General features: G+C 42.9%; 2 protein-coding genes across 5 annotated transcripts in view; one reads left to right on the forward strand and one right to left on the reverse strand.

The window, feature by feature from the left end:
* Window positions 1-20791, reverse strand: part of LOC110518923 (LIM domain containing preferred translocation partner in lipoma) — a 501674-nt gene that overhangs the window by 375317 nt on the left and 105566 nt on the right. For 3 of the 4 annotated variants that reach the window (XM_036980981.1, XM_036980905.1, XM_036980955.1), the window contains one exon: window positions 484-659. The exons of the other annotated variant lie outside the window; for it this stretch is intronic. In XM_036980981.1, the coding sequence (XP_036836876.1) occupies window positions 484-655 (172 nt within the window). In that variant the 5' untranslated portion in view covers window positions 656-659. The remainder of the gene's footprint in view (window positions 1-483; window positions 660-20791) is intronic. 4 annotated transcript variants of the gene reach the window in all.
* On the forward strand, window positions 1500-2222 carry LOC118966170 (putative transport permease ycf38). Its single transcript, XM_036989274.1, has one exon. It carries the CDS (start codon window positions 1500-1502, stop codon window positions 2220-2222), a length of 723 nt encoding a protein of 240 aa, XP_036845169.1.

Consider the following 20791-nt stretch of genomic DNA (forward strand, 5'->3'; position numbering starts at 1 on the left):
GGATAGGAGTCAGTACTGGGACTATAGAGGAGGTTAAAGCCCCCTGGATAGGAGTCAGTACTGGTGCTATAGAGGAGGTTAAAGCCCCCTGGATAGGAGTCAGTACTGGGACTATAGAGGAGGTTAAAGCCCCCTATAGGAGTCAGTACTGGTGCTATAGAGGAGGTTAAAACCCCCTGGATAGGAGTCAGTACTGGTGCTATAGAGGAGGTTAAAACCCCCTGGATAGGAGTCAGTACTGGGGCTATAGAGGAGGTTAAAGCCCCCTATAGGAGTCAGTACTGGGGCTATAGAGGAGGTTAAAACCCCCTGGATAGGAGTCAGTACTGGGACTATAGAGGAGGTTAAAGCCCCCTGGATAGGAGTCTGTTTTCATCATTCTAACGCAAGACTTTGTCAAGTCCATACAATTGTGGCCAACAAACACTTCAGTTTCGTCTGCAATACATGCACCCTTCTTGCGTCACTTGCGTCCCCTCTTACCTCCTGCAAGGTCAGTGGGGTCCTTGTACGGGTTGAACTTAGGTTTGGGGGCAACCACAGGGGCAAACTTCTTAGGGGCCTGTTGCTGGGAAACAGAGATACTAGGGACGCCCATGGCAGGGGTGGTCTCCATCCGCCCTGTCACCTGAACCTCGCCTTCGGTGGTCCACATGGTTCTACAGAGGATGAGGAGGAGGATGAGGAAGAGGAGGAAGAAGAGGGAGAACAAGGTCAGGGTATAGTCTTCAGCTTACGTAAGCAACAGGCATATTGGTTCTGCAGAGTTAAGACGGGTTAAGTCCCTGGTCGACGTGGTTCTGCAGAGTTAAGACGGGTTAAGTCCCTGGTCGACGTAGTTCTGCAGAGGAAGAGTTAAGATGGGTTAAGTCCCTGGTCGACGTGGTTCTGCAGAGGAAGAGTTAAGACGGGTTAAGTCCCTGGTCGACGTGGTTCTGCAGACTTAAGATGGGTTAAGTCCCTGGTCGACGTAGTTCTGCAGAGGAAGAGTTAAGACGGGTTAAGTCCCTGGTTGACGTGGTTCTGCAGAGGAAGAGTTAAGACGGGTTAAGTCCCTGGTCGACGTGGTTCTGCAGAGTTAAGATGGGTTAAGTCCCTGGTCGACGTGGTTCTGCAGAGGAAGAGTTAAGACGGGTTAAGTCCCTGGTCGACGTGGTTCTGCAGAGTTAAGATGGGTTAAGTCCCTGGTCGACGTGGTTCTGCAGAGGAAGAGTTAAGACGGGTTAAGTCCCTGGTCGACGTGGTTCTGCAGAGTTAAGACGGGTTAAGTCCCTGGTCGACGTGGTTCTGCAGAGGAAGAGTTAAGACGGGTTAAGTCCCTGGCCGACGTGGTTCTGCAGAGGAAGAGTTAAGATGGGTTAAGTCCCTGGTCAACGTGGTTCTGTAGAGGAAGAGTTAAGATCAGGTCAAACTCATAGTTTTTGACCGGAGGACGACGTGAGTGGTTGACACGTTGTCACCAATCAAACGGAAGCAGACATTGGTTTCAGTGTGTAAAGATGCTATTCACCATGCTATTCACCCTGCTATTCACCCTGCTATTCACCATGCTATTCACCATGCTATTCACCATGCTATTCACCCTGCTATTCACCATGCTATTCACCATGCTATTCACCCTGCTATCCACCCTGCTATCCACCCTGCTATTCACCCTGCTATTCACCATGCTATTCACCATGCTATTCACCCTGCTATTCACCCTGCTATTCACCATGCTATTCACCATGCTATTCACCCTGCTATTCACCATGCTATTCACCATGCTATTCACCCTGCTATCCACCCTGCTATCCACCCTGCTATTCACCCTGCTATTCACCATGCTATTCACCATGCTATTCACCATGCTATTCACCATGCTATTCACCATGCTATTCATCATGCTATTCACCATGCTATTCACCATGCTATTCACCATGCTATTCACCCTGCTATTCACCATGCTCTTCACCATGCTCTTCACCATGCTATTCACCATACTATTCACCATGCTATTCACCCTGCTATTCACCATGCTCTTCACCATGCTATTCACCCTGCTATTCACCATGCTATTCACCATGCTATTCACCCTGCTATTCACCCTGCTATTCACCATGCTATTCACCATGCTATTCACCATGCTATTCACCATGCTATTCACCATGCTATTCACCATGATCATACTGTCCCACAGCTTAGCTTATACTCTGCCTTCAAAACGCATTCACACCCCTTGATCCTATCCACATTTTGTTGTGTTACAGCCTGAATTTAAAATAGATTCAATGAAGATGTTGTGTCACTGATCTACACACAATACCCCATAACGTCAAAGTGGAATTATGTTTTTTGACATTTTGACAAAATAATAAAAAATGCAAAGTTGAAATATCTTGAGTCATTAAGTACTCAACCCCTTTGTTATGTCAAGCCTAAATAAGTTCAGGAGTAAAAATGTGCTTAACGAGTCACATAATAAGTTGCATGGACTCACTCTGTTCAATAATAGTGTTCAACATTCTTTTTGAATGACTACCTCATCTCTGTACCCCACACATACAATTATCTGTAAGGTCCCTCATCTCTGTACCCCACACATATAATTATCTGTAAGGTCCCTCATCTCTGTACCCCACACATACAATTATCTGTAAGGTCCCTCATCTCTGTACCCCACACATACAATTATCTGTAAGGTCCCTCATCTCTGTACCCCACACATACAATTATCTGTAAGGTCCCTCATCTCTGTACCCCACACATACAATTATCTGTAAGGTCCCTCATCCCTGTACCCCACACATACAATTATCTGTAATGTCCCTCATCTCTGTACCCCACACATACAATTATCTGTAAGGTCCCTCATCTCTGTACCCCACACATACAATTATCTGTAAGGTCCCTCATCTCTGTACCCCACACATACAATTATCTGTAAGGTCCCTCATCTCTGTACCCCACACATACAATTATCTGTAAGGTCCCTCATCTCTGTTCCCCACACATACAATTATCTGTAAGGTCCCTCATCTCTGTACCCCACACATACAATTATCTGTAAGGTCCCTCATCTCTCTACCCCACACATACAATTATCTGTAAGGTCCCTCATCTCTCTACCCCACACCTACAATTATCTGTAAGGTCCCTCATCTCTGTACCCCACACATACAATTATCTGTAAGGTCCCTCATCTCTCTACCCCACACCTACAATTATCTGTAAGGTCCCTCATCTCTGTACCCCACACATACAATTATCTGTAAGGTCCCTCATCTCTGTACCCCACACATACAATTATCTGTAAGGTCCCTCATCTCTGTACCCCACACATACAATTATCTGTAAGGTCCCTCATCTCTCTACCCCACACCTACAATTATCTGTAAGGTCCCTCATCTCTGTACCCCACACATACAATTATCTGTAAGGTCCCTCATCTCTGTACCTCACACATACAATTATCTGTAATGTCCCTCATCTCTCTACCCCACACATACAATTATCTGTAATGTCCCTCATCTCTCTACCCCACACATACAATTATCTGTAAGGTCCCTCATCTCTGTACCCCACACATACAATTATCTGTAAGGTCCCTCATCTCTGTACCCCACACATACAATTATCTGTAATGTCCCTCATCTCTGTACCTCACACATACAATTATCTGTAATGTCCCTCATCTCTCTACCCCACACATACAATTATCTGTAAGGTCCCTCATCTCTGTACCCCACACATACAATTATCTGTAAGGTCCCTCATCTCTGTTCCCCACACATACAATTATCTGTCAGGTCCCTCATCTCTGTACCTCACACATACAATTATCTGTAAGGTCCCTCATCTCTGTACCCCACACATACAATTATCTGTAAGGTCCCTCATCTCTGTACCCCACACATACAATTATCTGTAAGGTCCCTCATCTCTGTACCCCACACATACAATTATCTGTAAGGTCCCTCATCTCTGTATCCCACACATACAATTATCTGTAAGGTCCCTCATCTCTGTACCCCACACATACAATTATCTGTAAGGTCCCTCATCTCTGTACCCCACACCTACAATTATCTGTAAGGTCCCTCATCTCTGTACCCCACACATACAATTATCTGTAAGGTCCCTCAGTCCAGCAGTGCATTTAAACATAGATTCACAAAGAAGGGCACCTATTGGTTAATAACATGACTAAGAGGAATGAAATCTGACCATTTTACTCCTGAGGTACTGACTGACCTGTTGCACCCTCGACATCCACTGTGATTATTATTATTGGACCATGCTGGTCATCTATGAACATTTGAACATCTTGGCCATGTTCTGTTATAATCTTCACCTGGCACAGCCAGAAGAGGACTGGCCATCCCACATATGCTCTCTCTAATTCTCTCTTTCTTTCTCTCTCTCGGAGGACCTGAGCCCTAGGACCATGCCCCAGGAATAACTGACATGATGACTCCTTGCTGTCCCCAGTCCACCTGGCTGTGCTGCCGCTCCAGTTTCAACTGTTCTGCCTTATTATTATTCGACCATGCTGGTCATTTATGAACATTTGAACATCTTGGCCATGTTCTGTTATAATCTCCACCCGGCACAGCCAGAAGAGGACTGGCCACCCCACATAGCCTGGTTCCTCTCTAGGTTTCTTCCTAGGTTCTGGCCTTTCTAGGGAGTTTTTCCTAGCCACCGTGCTTCTACACCTGCATTGCTTGCTGTTTGGGGTTTTAGGCTGGGTTTCTGTACAGCACTTTGTGAAATCAGCTGATGTAAGATGGGCTTTATAAATTCGATTGATTGATTGATTGATTGATTGATTGATTGATTGACCAGTGCCACGGAGAAGATTGCTGTGCTGCAGCCGTTGGTTACGGCTCGTTAACCATCCAGAATGAACGGTTAACGGAGGCTCATTCTTCGACCCAGACAGATTACATGGAGATATCGCTGAAAGAGGAAGTTAATGACAGCAACATGACATGAAACGAACTCAAAATAAGGCTGTATGTATTCAGTAGTGATGGGGAGGGGGGGGGGGGACTCCCTCCAGTCACATGTGGCCATGTTATATTGATCTAGAACTCTAAGTATAGTTGCTATCTAGTGCAAGATGGATGGCTGTACCTGCGTCAAAACTCTGGGATTTATTTCCTCCTATATCTTGTTCTCCATCTTCTTATTAAATAGTGATGCAACATGTTGTCAGGACTGATCGAAACAAGTCTCCACTATTTCTCGTCTCTCTAGAGCAGACAGATAGTGAGACGTGTGTTTGCAATTCCCAGCCCTTCTATGCTGGCAGATAAAAACCGAGATGTTTATGACAGTGATGATGAAAACAGAGATGTCCAAGACAGAGATGATGAAAACAGAGATGTTCAAGACAGTGATAAAACAGAGATGATGAAACAGAGATGTTCATGACAGTGATAAAACAGAGATGATGAAAACAGAGATGTTCATGACAGTGATAAAACAGAGATGATGAAACAGAGATGTTCATGACAGTGATAAAACAGAGATGATGAAACAGAGATGTTCATGACAGTGATAAAACAGAGATGATGAAAACAGAGATGTTCATGACAGTGATAAAACAGAGATGATGAAAACAGAGATGTTCATGACAGTGATAAAACAGAGATGATGAAACAGAGATGTTCATGACAGTGATAAAACAGAGATGATGAAACAGAGATGTTCATGACAGTGATAAAACAGAGATGATGAAACAGAGATGTTCAAGACAGTGATAAAACAGAGATGATGAAAACAGAGATGTTCATGACAGTGATAAAACAGAGATGATGAAAACAGAGATGTTCATGACAGTGATAAAACAGAGATGATGAAACAGAGATGTTCATGACAGTGATAAAACAGAGATGATGAAACAGAGATGTTCATGACAGTGATAAAACAGAGATGATGAAACAGAGATGTTCAAGACAGTGATAAAACAGAGATGATGAAAACAGAGATGTTCATGACAGTGATAAAACAGAGATGATGAAAACAGAGATGTTCATGACAGTGATAAAACAGAGATGATGAAAACCGAGATGATGAAAACAGAGATGATGAAAACAGAGATATCCAAGACAGTGATAAAACAGAGATGATGAAAACAGAGATGTTCAAGACAGTGATGAGGAAAACAGAGATGATGAAAACAGAGATGTCCATGACCGTAGTGATAAAACGGAGATGTTCATGACAGTGATGATGAAAACAAAGATGTTCATGACAGTGATGATGAAAACAGAGATGATGACAAGGAGAATACTTTTATGATGAAGAAGACTTGAGGAGTCAACTGCTTCTCCAGCTGAGGACACTAATACACCTTATTTCACCATCCCATTCTGAAACACTGAAATATTTCACCATCCCATTCTGAAACACTGAAATATTTCACCATCCCATTCTGAAACACTGAAATATTTCACCATCCCATTCTGAAACACTGAAATATTTCACCATCCCATTCTGAAACACTGAAATATTTCACCATCCCATTCTGAAACACTGAAATATTTCACCATCCCATTCTGAAACACTGAAATATTTCACCATCCCATTCTGAAACACTGAAATATTTCACCATCCCATTCTGAAACACTGAAATATTTCACCATCCCATTCTGAAACACTGAAATATTTCACCATCCCATTCTGAAACGCTGAAATATTTCACCATCCCATTCTGAAACACTGAAATATTTCACCATCCCATTCTGAAACAGTGAAATATTTCACCATATTTATATGTCATGCGTTTTTTCCCTCGTTCTTTTTGTTGATGTTGTTGTTGTTCCTCTGTTTATCATCCCACATCTGTTCCATTCTCCCTGCGGATGCAGGGGGGGCAGAGAGAGAGAGAGAGAGAGAGAGACAGAACGAGAAAGACAGAACGAGAGAGAGAGAGAGAGAGAGAGAGAGAGAGAGAGAGACAGAACGAGAAAGACAGAACGAGAGAGAGAGAGAGAGAGAGAGAGAGAGAGAGAGAGACAGAACGAGAAAGACAGAACGAGAGAGAGAGAGAGAGAGAGAGAGAGAGAGAGGGAGAGAGAGAGAGAGAGACAGAACGAGAAAGACAGAACGAGAGAGAGAGAGAGAGAGAGAGAGAGAGAGAGAGAGACAGAATGAGAAAGACAGAACGAGAGAGAGAGAGAGAGAGAGAGAGAGAGAGAGAGAGAGAGAAAGTGAGAGAGAGAAAGCGAGAGAGAGAGAGAGAGAGAGAGAGAGAGAGCGCAGCAGCCGAGAAAGTCCCACGCACCTTTTCATCTTTTAATATCTGCTCAAATCCTCCTGCTCCTCCCGCCCCAGCCGCCGCGTTGACATTCCTCTTTAACGGCGCTCTCTGTGCTACGTTTGTTTCAACAACGCACCGGGTTTCACACCCACCTGTCCTTCTAAAACGCTCTCATTCATCCCCGCTCCTCTCAACGCTATAATATGAGACGTATTAAAATAAAGAGAACTGAGGTGTGTGAAGAAAAAACACTTCTTACTGAGGTGGCGAACAGAAAATGTTTCAAACAGCACCTGGTTATATAAAGTTGCAATCTAACGTGACATTGTGGCACTTTACATGTATTTAGTTGTGAATAGGCCCAGGCCCTAAACCATGATGACCCTACTATATCAACCTCAGCGAGCGATAGATTAGGTGAGAAATTAAAAGATGGTTATATATTCTTGTTGACATGGTACGATCTGAAATCAACATGTGGTTTTCCCAGCTATATTCTGTTGACATGGTACGATCTGAAATCAACATGTGGTTTTCTAGCTATATTCTTGTTGACATGGTACGATCTGAAATCAACATGTGGTTTTCCCAGCTATATTCTGTTGACATGGTACGATCTGAAATCAACATGTGGTTTTCTAGCTATATTCTTGTTGACATGGTACGATCTGAAATCAACATGTGGTTTTCCCAGCTATATTCTGTTGACATGGTACGATCTGAAATCAACATGTGGTTTTCTAGCTATATTCTGTTGACATGGTACGATCTGAAATCAACATGTGGTTTTCTAGCTATATTCTGTTGACATGGTACGATCTGAAATCAACATGTGGTTTTCCCAGCTATATTCTGTTGACATGGTACGATCTGAAATCAACATGTGGTTTTCTAGCTATATTCTGTTGACATGGTACGATCTGAAATCAACATGTGGTTTTCTAGCTATATTCTGTTGACATGGTACGATCTGAAATCAACATGTGGTTTTCTAGCTATATTCTGTTGACATGGTACGATCTGAAATCAACATGTGATTTTCCCAGCTATATTCTGTTGACATGGTACGATCTGAAATCAACATGTGATTTCTCCAACTATATTCTGTTGACATGGTACGATCTGAAATCAACATGTGATTTCTCCAACTATATTCTGTTGACATGGTACGATCTGAAATCAACATGTGGTTTTCTAGCTATATTCTGTTGACATGGTACGATCTGAAATCAACATGTGATTTCTCCAACTATATTCTGTTGACATGGTACGATCTGAAATCAACATGTGGTTTTCTAGCTATATTCTGTTGACATGGTACGATCTGAAATCAACATGTGATTTCTCCAACTATATTCTGTTGACATGGTACGATCTGAAATCAACATGTGGTTTTCTATCTATATCACTGACAGAAGGTTACATACTTATCACACACCGGCAGAAACATTCCTATAGTTCCTTAGATCTAGGGTTTGGGTGATGACCTATAACCTTTGTCCTATCATGATTAAGAGCGTGTAAAACATTGTGATATGTATTTTTATATTTGACCTTTATTTAATTAGGCAAGTCAGTTAAGAACAAATTATTATTTTCAATGACAGCCTACCAGGGAACAGTGGGTTAACTGCCTCGTTCAGAACGGCAGACTTTTTTTTACCTTCTCAGCTCGGGGATTCGATTTTGCAACCTTTGGGTTACTAGTCCAACACTCTAACCACTAGGCTACCTGCCTCCCTGTGATGGTATCACCTCTACAGGCTCTAACCACTAGGCTACCTGCCTCCCTGTGATGGTATCACCTCTACAGGCTCTAACCACTAGGCTACCTGCCTCCCTGTGATGGTATCACCTCTACAGGCTCTAACCACTAGGCTACCTGCCTCCCCGTGATGGTATCACCTCTACAGGCTCTAACCACTAGCCTTCTTTAGACTAGTTGAGTATCCGGAGCATCAGCATTTGTGGGTTCGATTGCAGGCTCAAAATGGCCAGAAACAAAGGACTTTCTTCTGAAACTCGTCAGTCTATTCTTGTTCTGAGAAATGAAGGCTATTCCATGCGAGAAATTGCCAAGAAACTGAAGGTCTCGTACAACGCTGTGTACTACTCCCTTCACAGAACAGTGCAAACTGGCTCTAACCAGAATAGAAAGAGGAGTGGGAGGCCCCGGTGCACAACTGAGCAAGAGGACAAGTACATTAGAGTCTCTAGTTTGAGAAGCAGACGCCTCACAAGTCCTCAACTGGCAGCTTCATTAAATAGTACCTGCAAAACACCAGTCTCAACGTCAACAGTGAAGAGGCGACTCCAGGATGCTGGCCTTCTAGGCAGAGTTCTTCTGTTAGATAAATTCATGAATTCATGTAACATGTGTTAGATAAACACCTAGAGGGACTCAGCCCGACCTCAGTGTAACATGTTAGATAAACACCTAGAGGGACTCAGCCCGACCTCAGTGTAACATGTTAGATAAACACCTAGAGGGAATCAGCCCGACCTCAGTGTAACATGTGTTAGATAAACACCTAGAGGGACTCAGCCCGACCTCAGTGTAACATGTGTTAGATTAACACCTAGAGGGCCTCAGCCCGACCTCAGTGTAACATGTTAGATTAACACCTAGAGGGACTCAGCCCGACCTCAGTGTAACATGTGTTAGATAAACACCTAGAGGGACTCAGCCCGACCTCAGTGTAACATGTTAGATAAACACCTAGAGGGACTCAGCCCGACCTCAGTGTAACATGTTAGATAAACACCTAGAGGGACTCAGCCCGACCTCAGTGTAACATGTTAGATAAACACCTAGAGGGAATCAGCCCGACCTCAGTGTAACATGTGTTAGATAAACACCTAGAGGGCCTCAGCCCGACCTCAGTGTAACATGTTAGATAAACACCTAGAGGGACTCAGCCCGACCTCAGTGTAACATGTGTTAGATAAACACCTAGAGGGACTCAGCCTGACCTCAGTGTAACATGTTAGATTAACACCTAGAGGGACTCAGCCCGACCTCAGTGTAACATGTTAGATAAACACCTAGAGGGACTCAGCCCGACCTCAGTGTAACATGTGTTAGATAAACACCTAGAGGGACTCAGCCTGACCTCAGTGTAACATGTTAGATAAACACCTAGAGGGACTCAGCCTGACCTCAGTGTAACATGTTAGATAAACACCTAGAGGGACTCAGCCCGACCGCAGTGTAACATGTGTTAGATAAACACCTAGAGGGACTCAGCCCGACCCCAGTGTAACATGTTAGATAAACACCTAGATGGACTCAGCCTGACCTCAGTGTAACATGTGTTAGATAAACACCTAGAGGGACTCAGCCCGACCTCAGTGTAACATGTTAGATAAACACCTAGAGGGACTCAGCCCGACCTCAGTGTAACATGTTAGATAAACACCTAGAGGGAATCAGCCTGACCTCAGTGTAACATGTGTTAGATAAACACCTAGAGGGACTCAGCCCGACCTCAGTGTAACATGTGTTAGATAAACACCTAGAGGGACTCAGCCCGACCTCAGTGTAACATGTGTTAGATTAACACCTAGAGGGACTCAGCCCGACCTCAGTGTAACATGTGTTAGATAAACACCTAGAGGGACTCAGCCCGACCTCAGTGTAACATGTTAGATAAACACCTAGAGGGACTCAGCCCAACCTCAGTGTAACATGTGTTAGATAAACACCTAGAGGGACTCAGCCCGACCTCAGTGTAACATGTGTTAGATAAACACCTAGAGGGACTCAGCCCGACCTCAGTGTAACATGTGTTAGATAAACACCTAGAGGGACTCAGCCCGACCTCAGTGTAACATGTGTTAGATTAACACCTAGAGGGACTCAGCCCGACCTCAGTGTAACATGTGTTAGATTAACACCTAGAGGGACTCAGCCCGACCTCAGTGTAACATGTGTTAGATTAACACCTAGAGGGACTCAGCCCGACCTCAGTGTAACATGTTAGATAAACACCTAGAGGGACTCAGCCCGACCTCAGTGTAACATGTTAGATAAACACCTAGAGGGACTCAGCCCAACCTCAGTGTAACATGTGTTAGATTAACACCTAGAGGGACTCAGCCCGACCTCAGTGTAACATGTTAGATAAACACCTAGAGGGACTCAGCCCAACCTCAGTGTAACATGTGTTAGATTAACACCTAGAGGGACTCAGCCCGATCTCAGTGTAACATGTTAGATAAACACCTAGAGGGACTCAGCCTGACCTCAGTGTAACATGTGTTAGATAAACACCTAGAGGGACTCAGCCCGACCTCAGTGTAACATGTTAGATAAACACCTAGAGGGACTCAGCCCAACCTCAGTGTAACATGTGTTAGATTAACACCTAGAGGGACTCAGCCCGACCTCAGTGTAACATGTGTTAGATTAACACCTAGAGGGACTCAGCCCGACCTCAGTGTAACATGTTAGATAAACACCTAGAGGGACTCAGCCCGACCGCAGTGTAACATGTGTTAGATAAACACCTAGAGGGACTCAGCCCGACCTCAGTGTAACATGTTAGATTAACACCTAGAGAGACTCAGCCCGACCTCAGTGTAACATGTTAGATTAACACCTAGAGGGACTCAGCCTGATCTCAGTGTAACATGTTAGATAAACACCTAGAGGGACTCAGCCCGACCTCAGTGTAACATGTTAGATTAACACCTAGAGGGACTCAGCCCGATCTCAGTGTAACATGTTAGATAAACACCTAGAGGGACTCAGCCTGACCTCAGTGTAACATGTGTTAGATAAACACCTAGAGGGACTCAGCCCGACCTCAGTGTAACATGTTAGATAAACACCTAGAGGGACTCAGCCCGACCGCAGTGTAACATGTGTTAGATAAACACCTAGAGGGACTCAGCCCGACCTCAGTGTAACATGTGTTAGATAAACACCTAGAGGGACTCAGCCCGACCTCAGTGTAACATGTTAGATTAACACCTAGAGGGACTCAGCCCGACCTCAGTGTAACATGTGTTAGATAAACACCTAGAGGGACTCAGCCCGACCTCAGTGTAACATGTTAGATAAACACCTAGAGGGACTCAGCCCGACCTCAGTGTAACATGTTAGATAAACACCTAGAGGGACTCAGCCCGACCTCAGTGTAACATGTGTTAGATAAACACCTAGAGGGACTCAGCCCAACCTCAGTGTAACATGTTAGATAAACACCTAGAGGGACTCAGCCCGACCTCAGTGTAACATGTGTTAGATAAACACCTAGAGGGACTCAGCCCGACCTCAGTGTAACATGTGTTAGATAAACACCTAGAGGGACTCAGCCCGACCTCAGTGTAACATGTGTTAGATAAACACCTAGAGGGACTCAGCCTGACCTCAGTGTAACATGTTAGATAAACACCTAGAGGGACTCAGCCCGACCTCAGTGTAACATGTGTTAGATAAACACCTAGAGGGACTCAGCCCGATCTCAGTGTAACATGTGTTAGATAAACACCTAGAGGGACTCAGCCCGACCTCAGTGTAACATGTTAGATTAACACCTAGAGGGACTCAGCCCGACCTCAGTGTAACATGTGTTAGATAAACACCTAGAGGGACTCAGCCCGACCTCAGTGTAACATGTTAGATAAACACCTAGAGGGACTCAGCCCGACCTCAGTGTAACATGTGTTAGATAAACACCTAGAGGGACTCAGCCCGACCTCAGTGTAACATGTGTTAGATAAACACCTAGAGGGACTCAGCCCGACCTCAGTGTAACATGTTAGATAAACACCTAGAGGGACTCAGCCCAACCTCAGTGTAACATGTGTTAGATTAACACCTAGAGGGACTCAGCCCGACCTCAGTGTAACATGTGTTAGATTAACACCTAGAGGGACTCAGCCCGACCTCAGTGTAACATGTTAGATAAACACCTAGAGGGACTCAGCCCGACCGCAGTGTAACATGTGTTAGATAAACACCTAGAGGGACTCAGCCCGACCTCAGTGTAACATGTTAGATTAACACCTAGAGAGACTCAGCCCGACCTCAGTGTAACATGTTAGATTAACACCTAGAGGGACTCAGCCCGATCTCAGTGTAACATGTTAGATAAACACCTAGAGGGACTCAGCCCGACCTCAGTGTAACATGTTAGATTAACACCTAGAGGGACTCAGCCCGATCTCAGTGTAACATGTTAGATAAACACCTAGAGGGACTCAGCCTGACCTCAGTGTAACATGTGTTAGATAAACACCTAGAGGGACTCAGCCCGACCTCAGTGTAACATGTTAGATAAACACCTAGAGGGACTCAGCCCGACCGCAGTGTAACATGTGTTAGATAAACACCTAGAGGGACTCAGCCCGACCTCAGTGTAACATGTGTTAGATAAACACCTAGAGGGACTCAGCCCGACCTCAGTGTAACATGTTAGATTAACACCTAGAGGGACTCAGCCCGACCTCAGTGTAACATGTGTTAGATAAACACCTAGAGGGACTCAGCCCGACCTCAGTGTAACATGTTAGATAAACACCTAGAGGGACTCAGCCCGACCTCAGTGTAACATGTTAGATAAACACCTAGAGGGACTCAGCCCGACCTCAGTGTAACATGTGTTAGATAAACACCTAGAGGGACTCAGCCCAACCTCAGTGTAACATGTTAGATAAACACCTAGAGGGACTCAGCCCGACCTCAGTGTAACATGTGTTAGATAAACACCTAGAGGGACTCAGCCCGACCTCAGTGTAACATGTGTTAGATAAACACCTAGAGGGACTCAGCCCGACCTCAGTGTAACATGTGTTAGATAAACACCTAGAGGGACTCAGCCTGACCTCAGTGTAACATGTTAGATAAACACCTAGAGGGACTCAGCCCGACCTCAGTGTAACATGTGTTAGATAAACACCTAGAGGGACTCAGCCCGATCTCAGTGTAACATGTGTTAGATAAACACCTAGAGGGACTCAGCCCGACCTCAGTGTAACATGTTAGATTAACACCTAGAGGGACTCAGCCCGACCTCAGTGTAACATGTGTTAGATAAACACCTAGAGGGACTCAGCCCGACCTCAGTGTAACATGTTAGATAAACACCTAGAGGGACTCAGCCCGACCTCAGTGTAACATGTGTTAGATAAACACCTAGAGGGACTCAGCCCGACCTCAGTGTAACATGTGTTAGATAAACACCTAGAGGGACTCAGCCCGATCTCAGTGTAACATGTGTTAGATAAACACCTAGAGGGACTCAGCCCGGGAGCAGAGTGCACGTAAAATCAACCGGTCACCGCTTCCTCCCCTGCCTACCTCCCGCCCCACCAAGCAGCAATCAAAACAACACTTAACACAGAGAGAGTAGAGATAGAAGTTTCTCATAGTGTACTTTGGCTGCTGGCTGGTTTGTCAGTAGTGAATAGAGGGTAGAGGAGTGGGTAGGTGGCAGAGGAGAGGAGGGGGAAAGAGAGAAGAGAAGGGGGTTGAATTAGCACTCATATGCTACGTGACGCAACGTGCGAGCGCTCAGCCACGCGGATAAAACAGCTTTAAAAATTAAAGGTTCCCATCTGCAGCGGGTCCAGTCCTGCTCTTCTCCTCCTTAACCCCGCTCTGGGCTCAGGGCTCGGCTTTTGACAGCTGGTTGAATAGCTAAACGAGCTAATGCGACTTTACAAAGACCAGGGCCCGCTCTCTAACCCTCTCCCCGCTCTCTAACCCTCTCCCCGCTCTCCTCTCACCCTCCGTTCCCCTCTCACCCTCCGTTCCCCTCTCTCCCTCCGTTCCCCTCTCTCCCTCCGTTCCCCTCTCTATAGCTACTGTCTGTTGATATATACCTACTGTCTGTTGGTAGATAGATAACTAGATAGATAGCTACTGTCTGTTGGTAGATAGATACCTACTGTCTGTTGGTAGATAGATAACTAGATAGATAACTACTGTCTGTTGGTAGATAATTAACTAGATAGATAGCTACTGTCTGTTGGTAGATAGATAACTAGATATATAGCTACTGTCTGTTGGTAGATAGATAACTAGATAGATAGCTACTGTCTGTTGGTAGATAGATAACTAGATAGATAGCTACTGTCTGTTGGTAGATAGATAACTACTGTCTGTTGGTAGATAGATAACTAGATAGATAACTACTGTCTGTTGGTAGATAATTAACTAGATAGATAGCTACTGTCTGTTGGTAGATAGATAACTAGATATATAGCTACTGTCTGTTGGTAGATAGATAACTAGATAGATAGCTACTGTCTGTTGGTAGATAGATAACTAGATAGATAGCTACTGTCTGTTGGTAGATAGATAACTAGATATATAGCTACTGTCTGTTGGTAGATAGATAACTAGATAGATAGCTACTGTCTGTTGGTAGATAGATAACTAGATAGATAGCTACTGTCTGTTGGTAGATAGATAACTACTGTCTGTTGGTAGATAGATAGCTACTGTCTGTTGGTAGATAGATAGCTACTGTCTATTGGTAGATAGATAACTAGATAGATAGCTACTGTCTGTTGATAGATAGATAACTACTGTCTGTTGATAGATAGATAGATAACTAGATAGATAACTACTGTCTGTTGATAGATATATAACTAGATAGATAACTACTGTCTGTTGGTAGATAGATAACTAGATAGATAGCTACTGTCTGTTGGTAGATAGATAACTAGATAGATAACTACTGTCTGTTGATAGATATATAACTAGATATATAACTACTGTCTGTTGGTAGATAGATAACTAGATAGATAACTACTGTATGTTGGTAGATAGATAACTAGATAGATAGCTACTGTCTGTTGGTAGATAGATAACTACTGTCTGTTGATAGATAGATAACTACTGTCTGTTGATAGATAGATAGATAACTAGATAGATAACTACTGTCTGTTGGTAAATAGATAACTAGATAGATAGCTACTGTCTGTTGGTAGATAGATAGCTACTGTCTGTTGGTAGATAGATAGCTACTGTCTGTTGGTAGATATAAAACTAGATAGATAGCTACGGTCTGTTGGTAGATAGATAGCTACTGTCTGTTGGTAGATAGATAACTCGAAAGATAGCTACTGTCTGTTGGTAGATAGATAACTAGATAGATAGCTATTGTGTGTTGGTAGATAGATAACTAGATAGATTGCTACTGCCTGTTGGTAGATAGATAACTCGATAGATAGCTACTGTCTGTTGGTAGATAGATAGCTACTGTCTGTTGGTAGATAGATAACTAGATAGATAGCTACTGTTTGTTGGTAGATAGATAACTACTGTCTGTTGGTAGATAGATAACTAGATAGATAGCTACTGTCTGTTGGTAGATAGATAGCTACTGTCTGTTGGTAGATAGATAACTAGATAGATAGCTACTGTCTGTTGGTAGATAGATAGCTACTGTCTGTTGGTAGATAGATAACTCGATAGATAGCTACTGTCTGTTGGTAGATAGATAACTCGATAGATAGCTACTGTCTGTTGGTAGATAGATAGCTACTGTCTGTTGGTAGATAGATAACTCGATAGATAGCTACTGTCTGTTGGTAGATAGATAGCTACTGTCTGTTGGTAGATAGATAACTAGATAGATAGCTACTGTTTGTTGGTAGATAGATAACTACTGTCTGTTGGTAGATAGATAACTAGATAGATAGCTACTGTCTGTTGGTAGATAGATAGCTACTGTCTGTTGGTAGATAGATAACTCGATAGATAGCTACTGTCTGTTGGTAGATGGATAACTAGATAGATAACTAGATATATAGCTATCTATCTACCAACAGACAGTAGCTATCTATCTACCAACAGACAGTAGTGATTCCTCCTGTCTCATTCTCCAGTATTTATGCTGCAATAGTTTGTGTGAGGGGGCTAGGGTCAGTCTGTTATATCTGGAGTATTTCTCCTGTCTTATCTGGTGTCCTGTGTGAATTTAAGTATGCTCTCTCTAATTCTTTCTCTCTTTCTCTTCTCTCGGAGGACCTGAGCCCTAGGACCATGCCTCAGGACAACCTGCCTGATGACTCCTTGCTGTCCCCAGTCCACCTGGTCGTGCTGCTGCTCCAGTTTCAACTGTTCTGCCTGCGGCTATGGAACCCTGACCTGTTCACCGGACGTGCTACCTTGTTCCGGACCTGCTGTTTTGGACTCTCTCTCTTCCGCACCTGCTGTCTCTAACTCTGAATGATCGGCTATGAAAAGCCAACTGACATTTACTCCTGAGGTGCTGACTTGCTGCACCCTCGACAACTACTGTGATTATTATTATCTGACCCTGCTGGTCATCTATGAACATTTGAACATCTTGGCCATGTTCTGTTATAATCTCCACCCGGCACAGCCAGAAGAGGACTGGCCACCCCTCAGAGCCTGGTTCCTCTCTAGGTTTCTTCCTAGGTTCTGGCTTTTCTAGGGAGTTTTTCTACACCTACATTGCTTGCTGTTTGGGGTTTTGGGCTGGGTTTCTGTACAGCACTTTGAGATATCAGCTGATGTAAAAAGGTGCTTCATAAATACATTTGATTGATTGATTGATTGATCTACCAACAGACAGTAGATATCTGGATTTGCCTACTGTACTTCAATATTGCTTTGTCCTCCGATGATCAAAGATAACAGATAACACTTTAAACTGTCACTTCCTTTATGAGGTCTTAAATGGCAAAGTATTGTTTTGTCTCTCTCAGTCATAACAGACATCACATGCGGTTTAGTCAAACGAAAACAGGAGAATGCTTCCTCTCGGTTATCATTTCACACTGTGACCTTTCTATGTGGTGGGATTCATTTGCCAAATAGAGAGCAATGCATTTCAGAAGCCCTTGTACACAGGTTGAACAACGTATGTACAAAACATGTGTCACAAAAGTCATGAAACAACGGATATTTTGTGCAGAAAAACAGTTGTTAAGCCTGAGGGACGAGAAGCAACAGACGTGTTGTCTGAGGAAATCTGCCACACACTTTCTTTGTCTTTTTCTCCCCAAGTCCGTGATATTCAATTGGCATTTACAGTATTCTCTTATCGCTGCAATTTCCGTACGGACTCGGGTCTCGAACCAGGATCTCTAGTGGCACAGCTAGCACTGCAATGCAATGTCTTAGGCCACTACGCCTGCCAGACACGTAATAATCACACAGACAGGAAGTGGAAGGAAAGCATGCGTTGATAATGAGTGTAATCCCACAGTCAGTGGTTTTACCACTGTGACTACTACAATGCATTAGAATAACCACTGTGACTACAACACATTAGAATAACCACTGTGACTACAACACATTAGAATAACCACTGTGACTACAACACATTAGAATAACCACTGTGACTACAATACATTAGAATAACCACTGTGACTACAACACATTAGAATAACCACTGTGACTACAACACATTAGAATAACCACTGTGACTACAATACATTAGAATAACCACTGTGACTACAATACATTAGAATAACCACTGTGACTACAACACATTAGAATAACCACTGTGACTACAATACATTAGAATAACCACTGTGACTACAACACATTAGAATAACCACTGTGACTACAACACATTAGAATAACCACTGTGACTACTACAACACATTAGAATAACCACTGTGACTACAACACATTAGAATAACCACTGTGACTACAATACATTAGAATAACCACTGTGACTACAACACATTAGAATAACCACTGTGACTACTACAACACATTAGAATAACCACTGTGACTACAACACATTAGAATAACCACTGTGACTACAACACATTAGAATAACCACTGTGACTACAACACATTAGAATAACCACTGTGACTACAATACATTAGAATAACCACTGTGACTACTACACATTAGAATAACCACTGTGACTACAACACATTAGAATAACCACTGTGACTACTACACATTAGAATAACCACTGTGACTACAACACATTAGAATAACCACTGTGACTACAACACATTAGAATAACCACTGTGACTACAACACATTAGAATAACCACTGTGACTACAACACATTAGAATAACCACTGTGACTACAATACATTAGAATAACCACTGTGACTACAACACATTAGAATAACCACTGTGACTACAATACATTAGAATAACCACTGTGACTACTACACATTAGAATAACCACTGTGACTACTACACATTAGAATAACCACTGTGACTACTACAACACATTAGAATAACCACTGTGACTACAACACATTAGAATAACCACTGTGACTACAATACATTAGAATAACCACTGTGACTACAATACATTAGAATAACCACTGTGACTACAACACATTAGAATAACCACTGTGACTACTACACATTAGAATAACCACTGTGACTACTACAACACATTAGAATAACCACTGTGACTACTACACATTAGAATAACCACTGTGACTACAACACATTAGAATAACCACTGTGACTACAACACATTAGAATAACCACTGTGACTACAATACATTAGAATAACCACTGTGACTACAACACATTAGAATAACCACTGTGACTACTACACATTAGAATAACCACTGTGACTACAACACATTAGAATAACCACTGTGACTACTACACATTAGAATAACCACTGTGACTACTACAACACATTAGAATAACCACTGTGACTACAACACATTAGAATAACCACTGTGACTACAACACATTAGAATAACCACTGTGACTACTACAACACATTAGAATAACCACTGTGACTACAACACATTAGAATAACCACTGTGACTACAACACATTAGAATAACCACTGTGACTACTACAACACATTAGAATAACCACTGTGACTACAACACATTAGAATAACCACTGTGACTACAACACATTAGAATAACCACTGTGACTACAACACATTAGAATAACCACTGTGACTACAACACATTAGAATAACCACTGTGACTACAACACATTAGAATAACCACTGTGACTACTACAACACATTAGAATAACCACTGTGACTACAACACATTAGAATAACCACTGTGACTACAACACATTAGAATAACCACTGTGACTACTACAACACATTAGAATAACCACTGTGACTACAACACATTAGAATAACCACTGTGACTACAATACATTAGAATAACCACTGTGACTACAACACATTAGAATAACCACTGTGACTACTACAATACATTAGAATAACCACTGTGACTACAACACATTAGAATAACCACTGTGACTACAACACATTAGAATAACCACTGTGACTACTACAATACATTAGAATAACCACTGTGACTACAACACATTAGAATAACCACTGTGACTACTACAACACATTAGAATAACCACTGTGACTACAATACATTAGAATAACCACTGTGACTACTACAACACATTAGAATAACCACTGTGACTACAATACATTAGAATAACCACTGTGACTACAATACATTAGAATAACCACTGTGACTACAATACATTAGAATAACCACTGTGACTACAATACATTAGAATAACCACTGTGACTACTACAACACATTAGAATAACCACTGTGACTACAACACATTAGAA

This window comes from Oncorhynchus mykiss, chromosome 1, assembly GCF_013265735.2.
Source record: "Oncorhynchus mykiss isolate Arlee chromosome 1, USDA_OmykA_1.1, whole genome shotgun sequence".
In the NCBI taxonomy this organism is placed as follows: Eukaryota; Metazoa; Chordata; class Actinopteri; order Salmoniformes; family Salmonidae; genus Oncorhynchus; species Oncorhynchus mykiss.

Excerpts from the sequence above, each read along its gene's own strand:
- LOC118966170 (XM_036989274.1), top strand. The coding sequence starts at position 1,500 with ATGCTATTCACCATGCTATTCACCCTGCTATTCACCCTGCTATTCACC.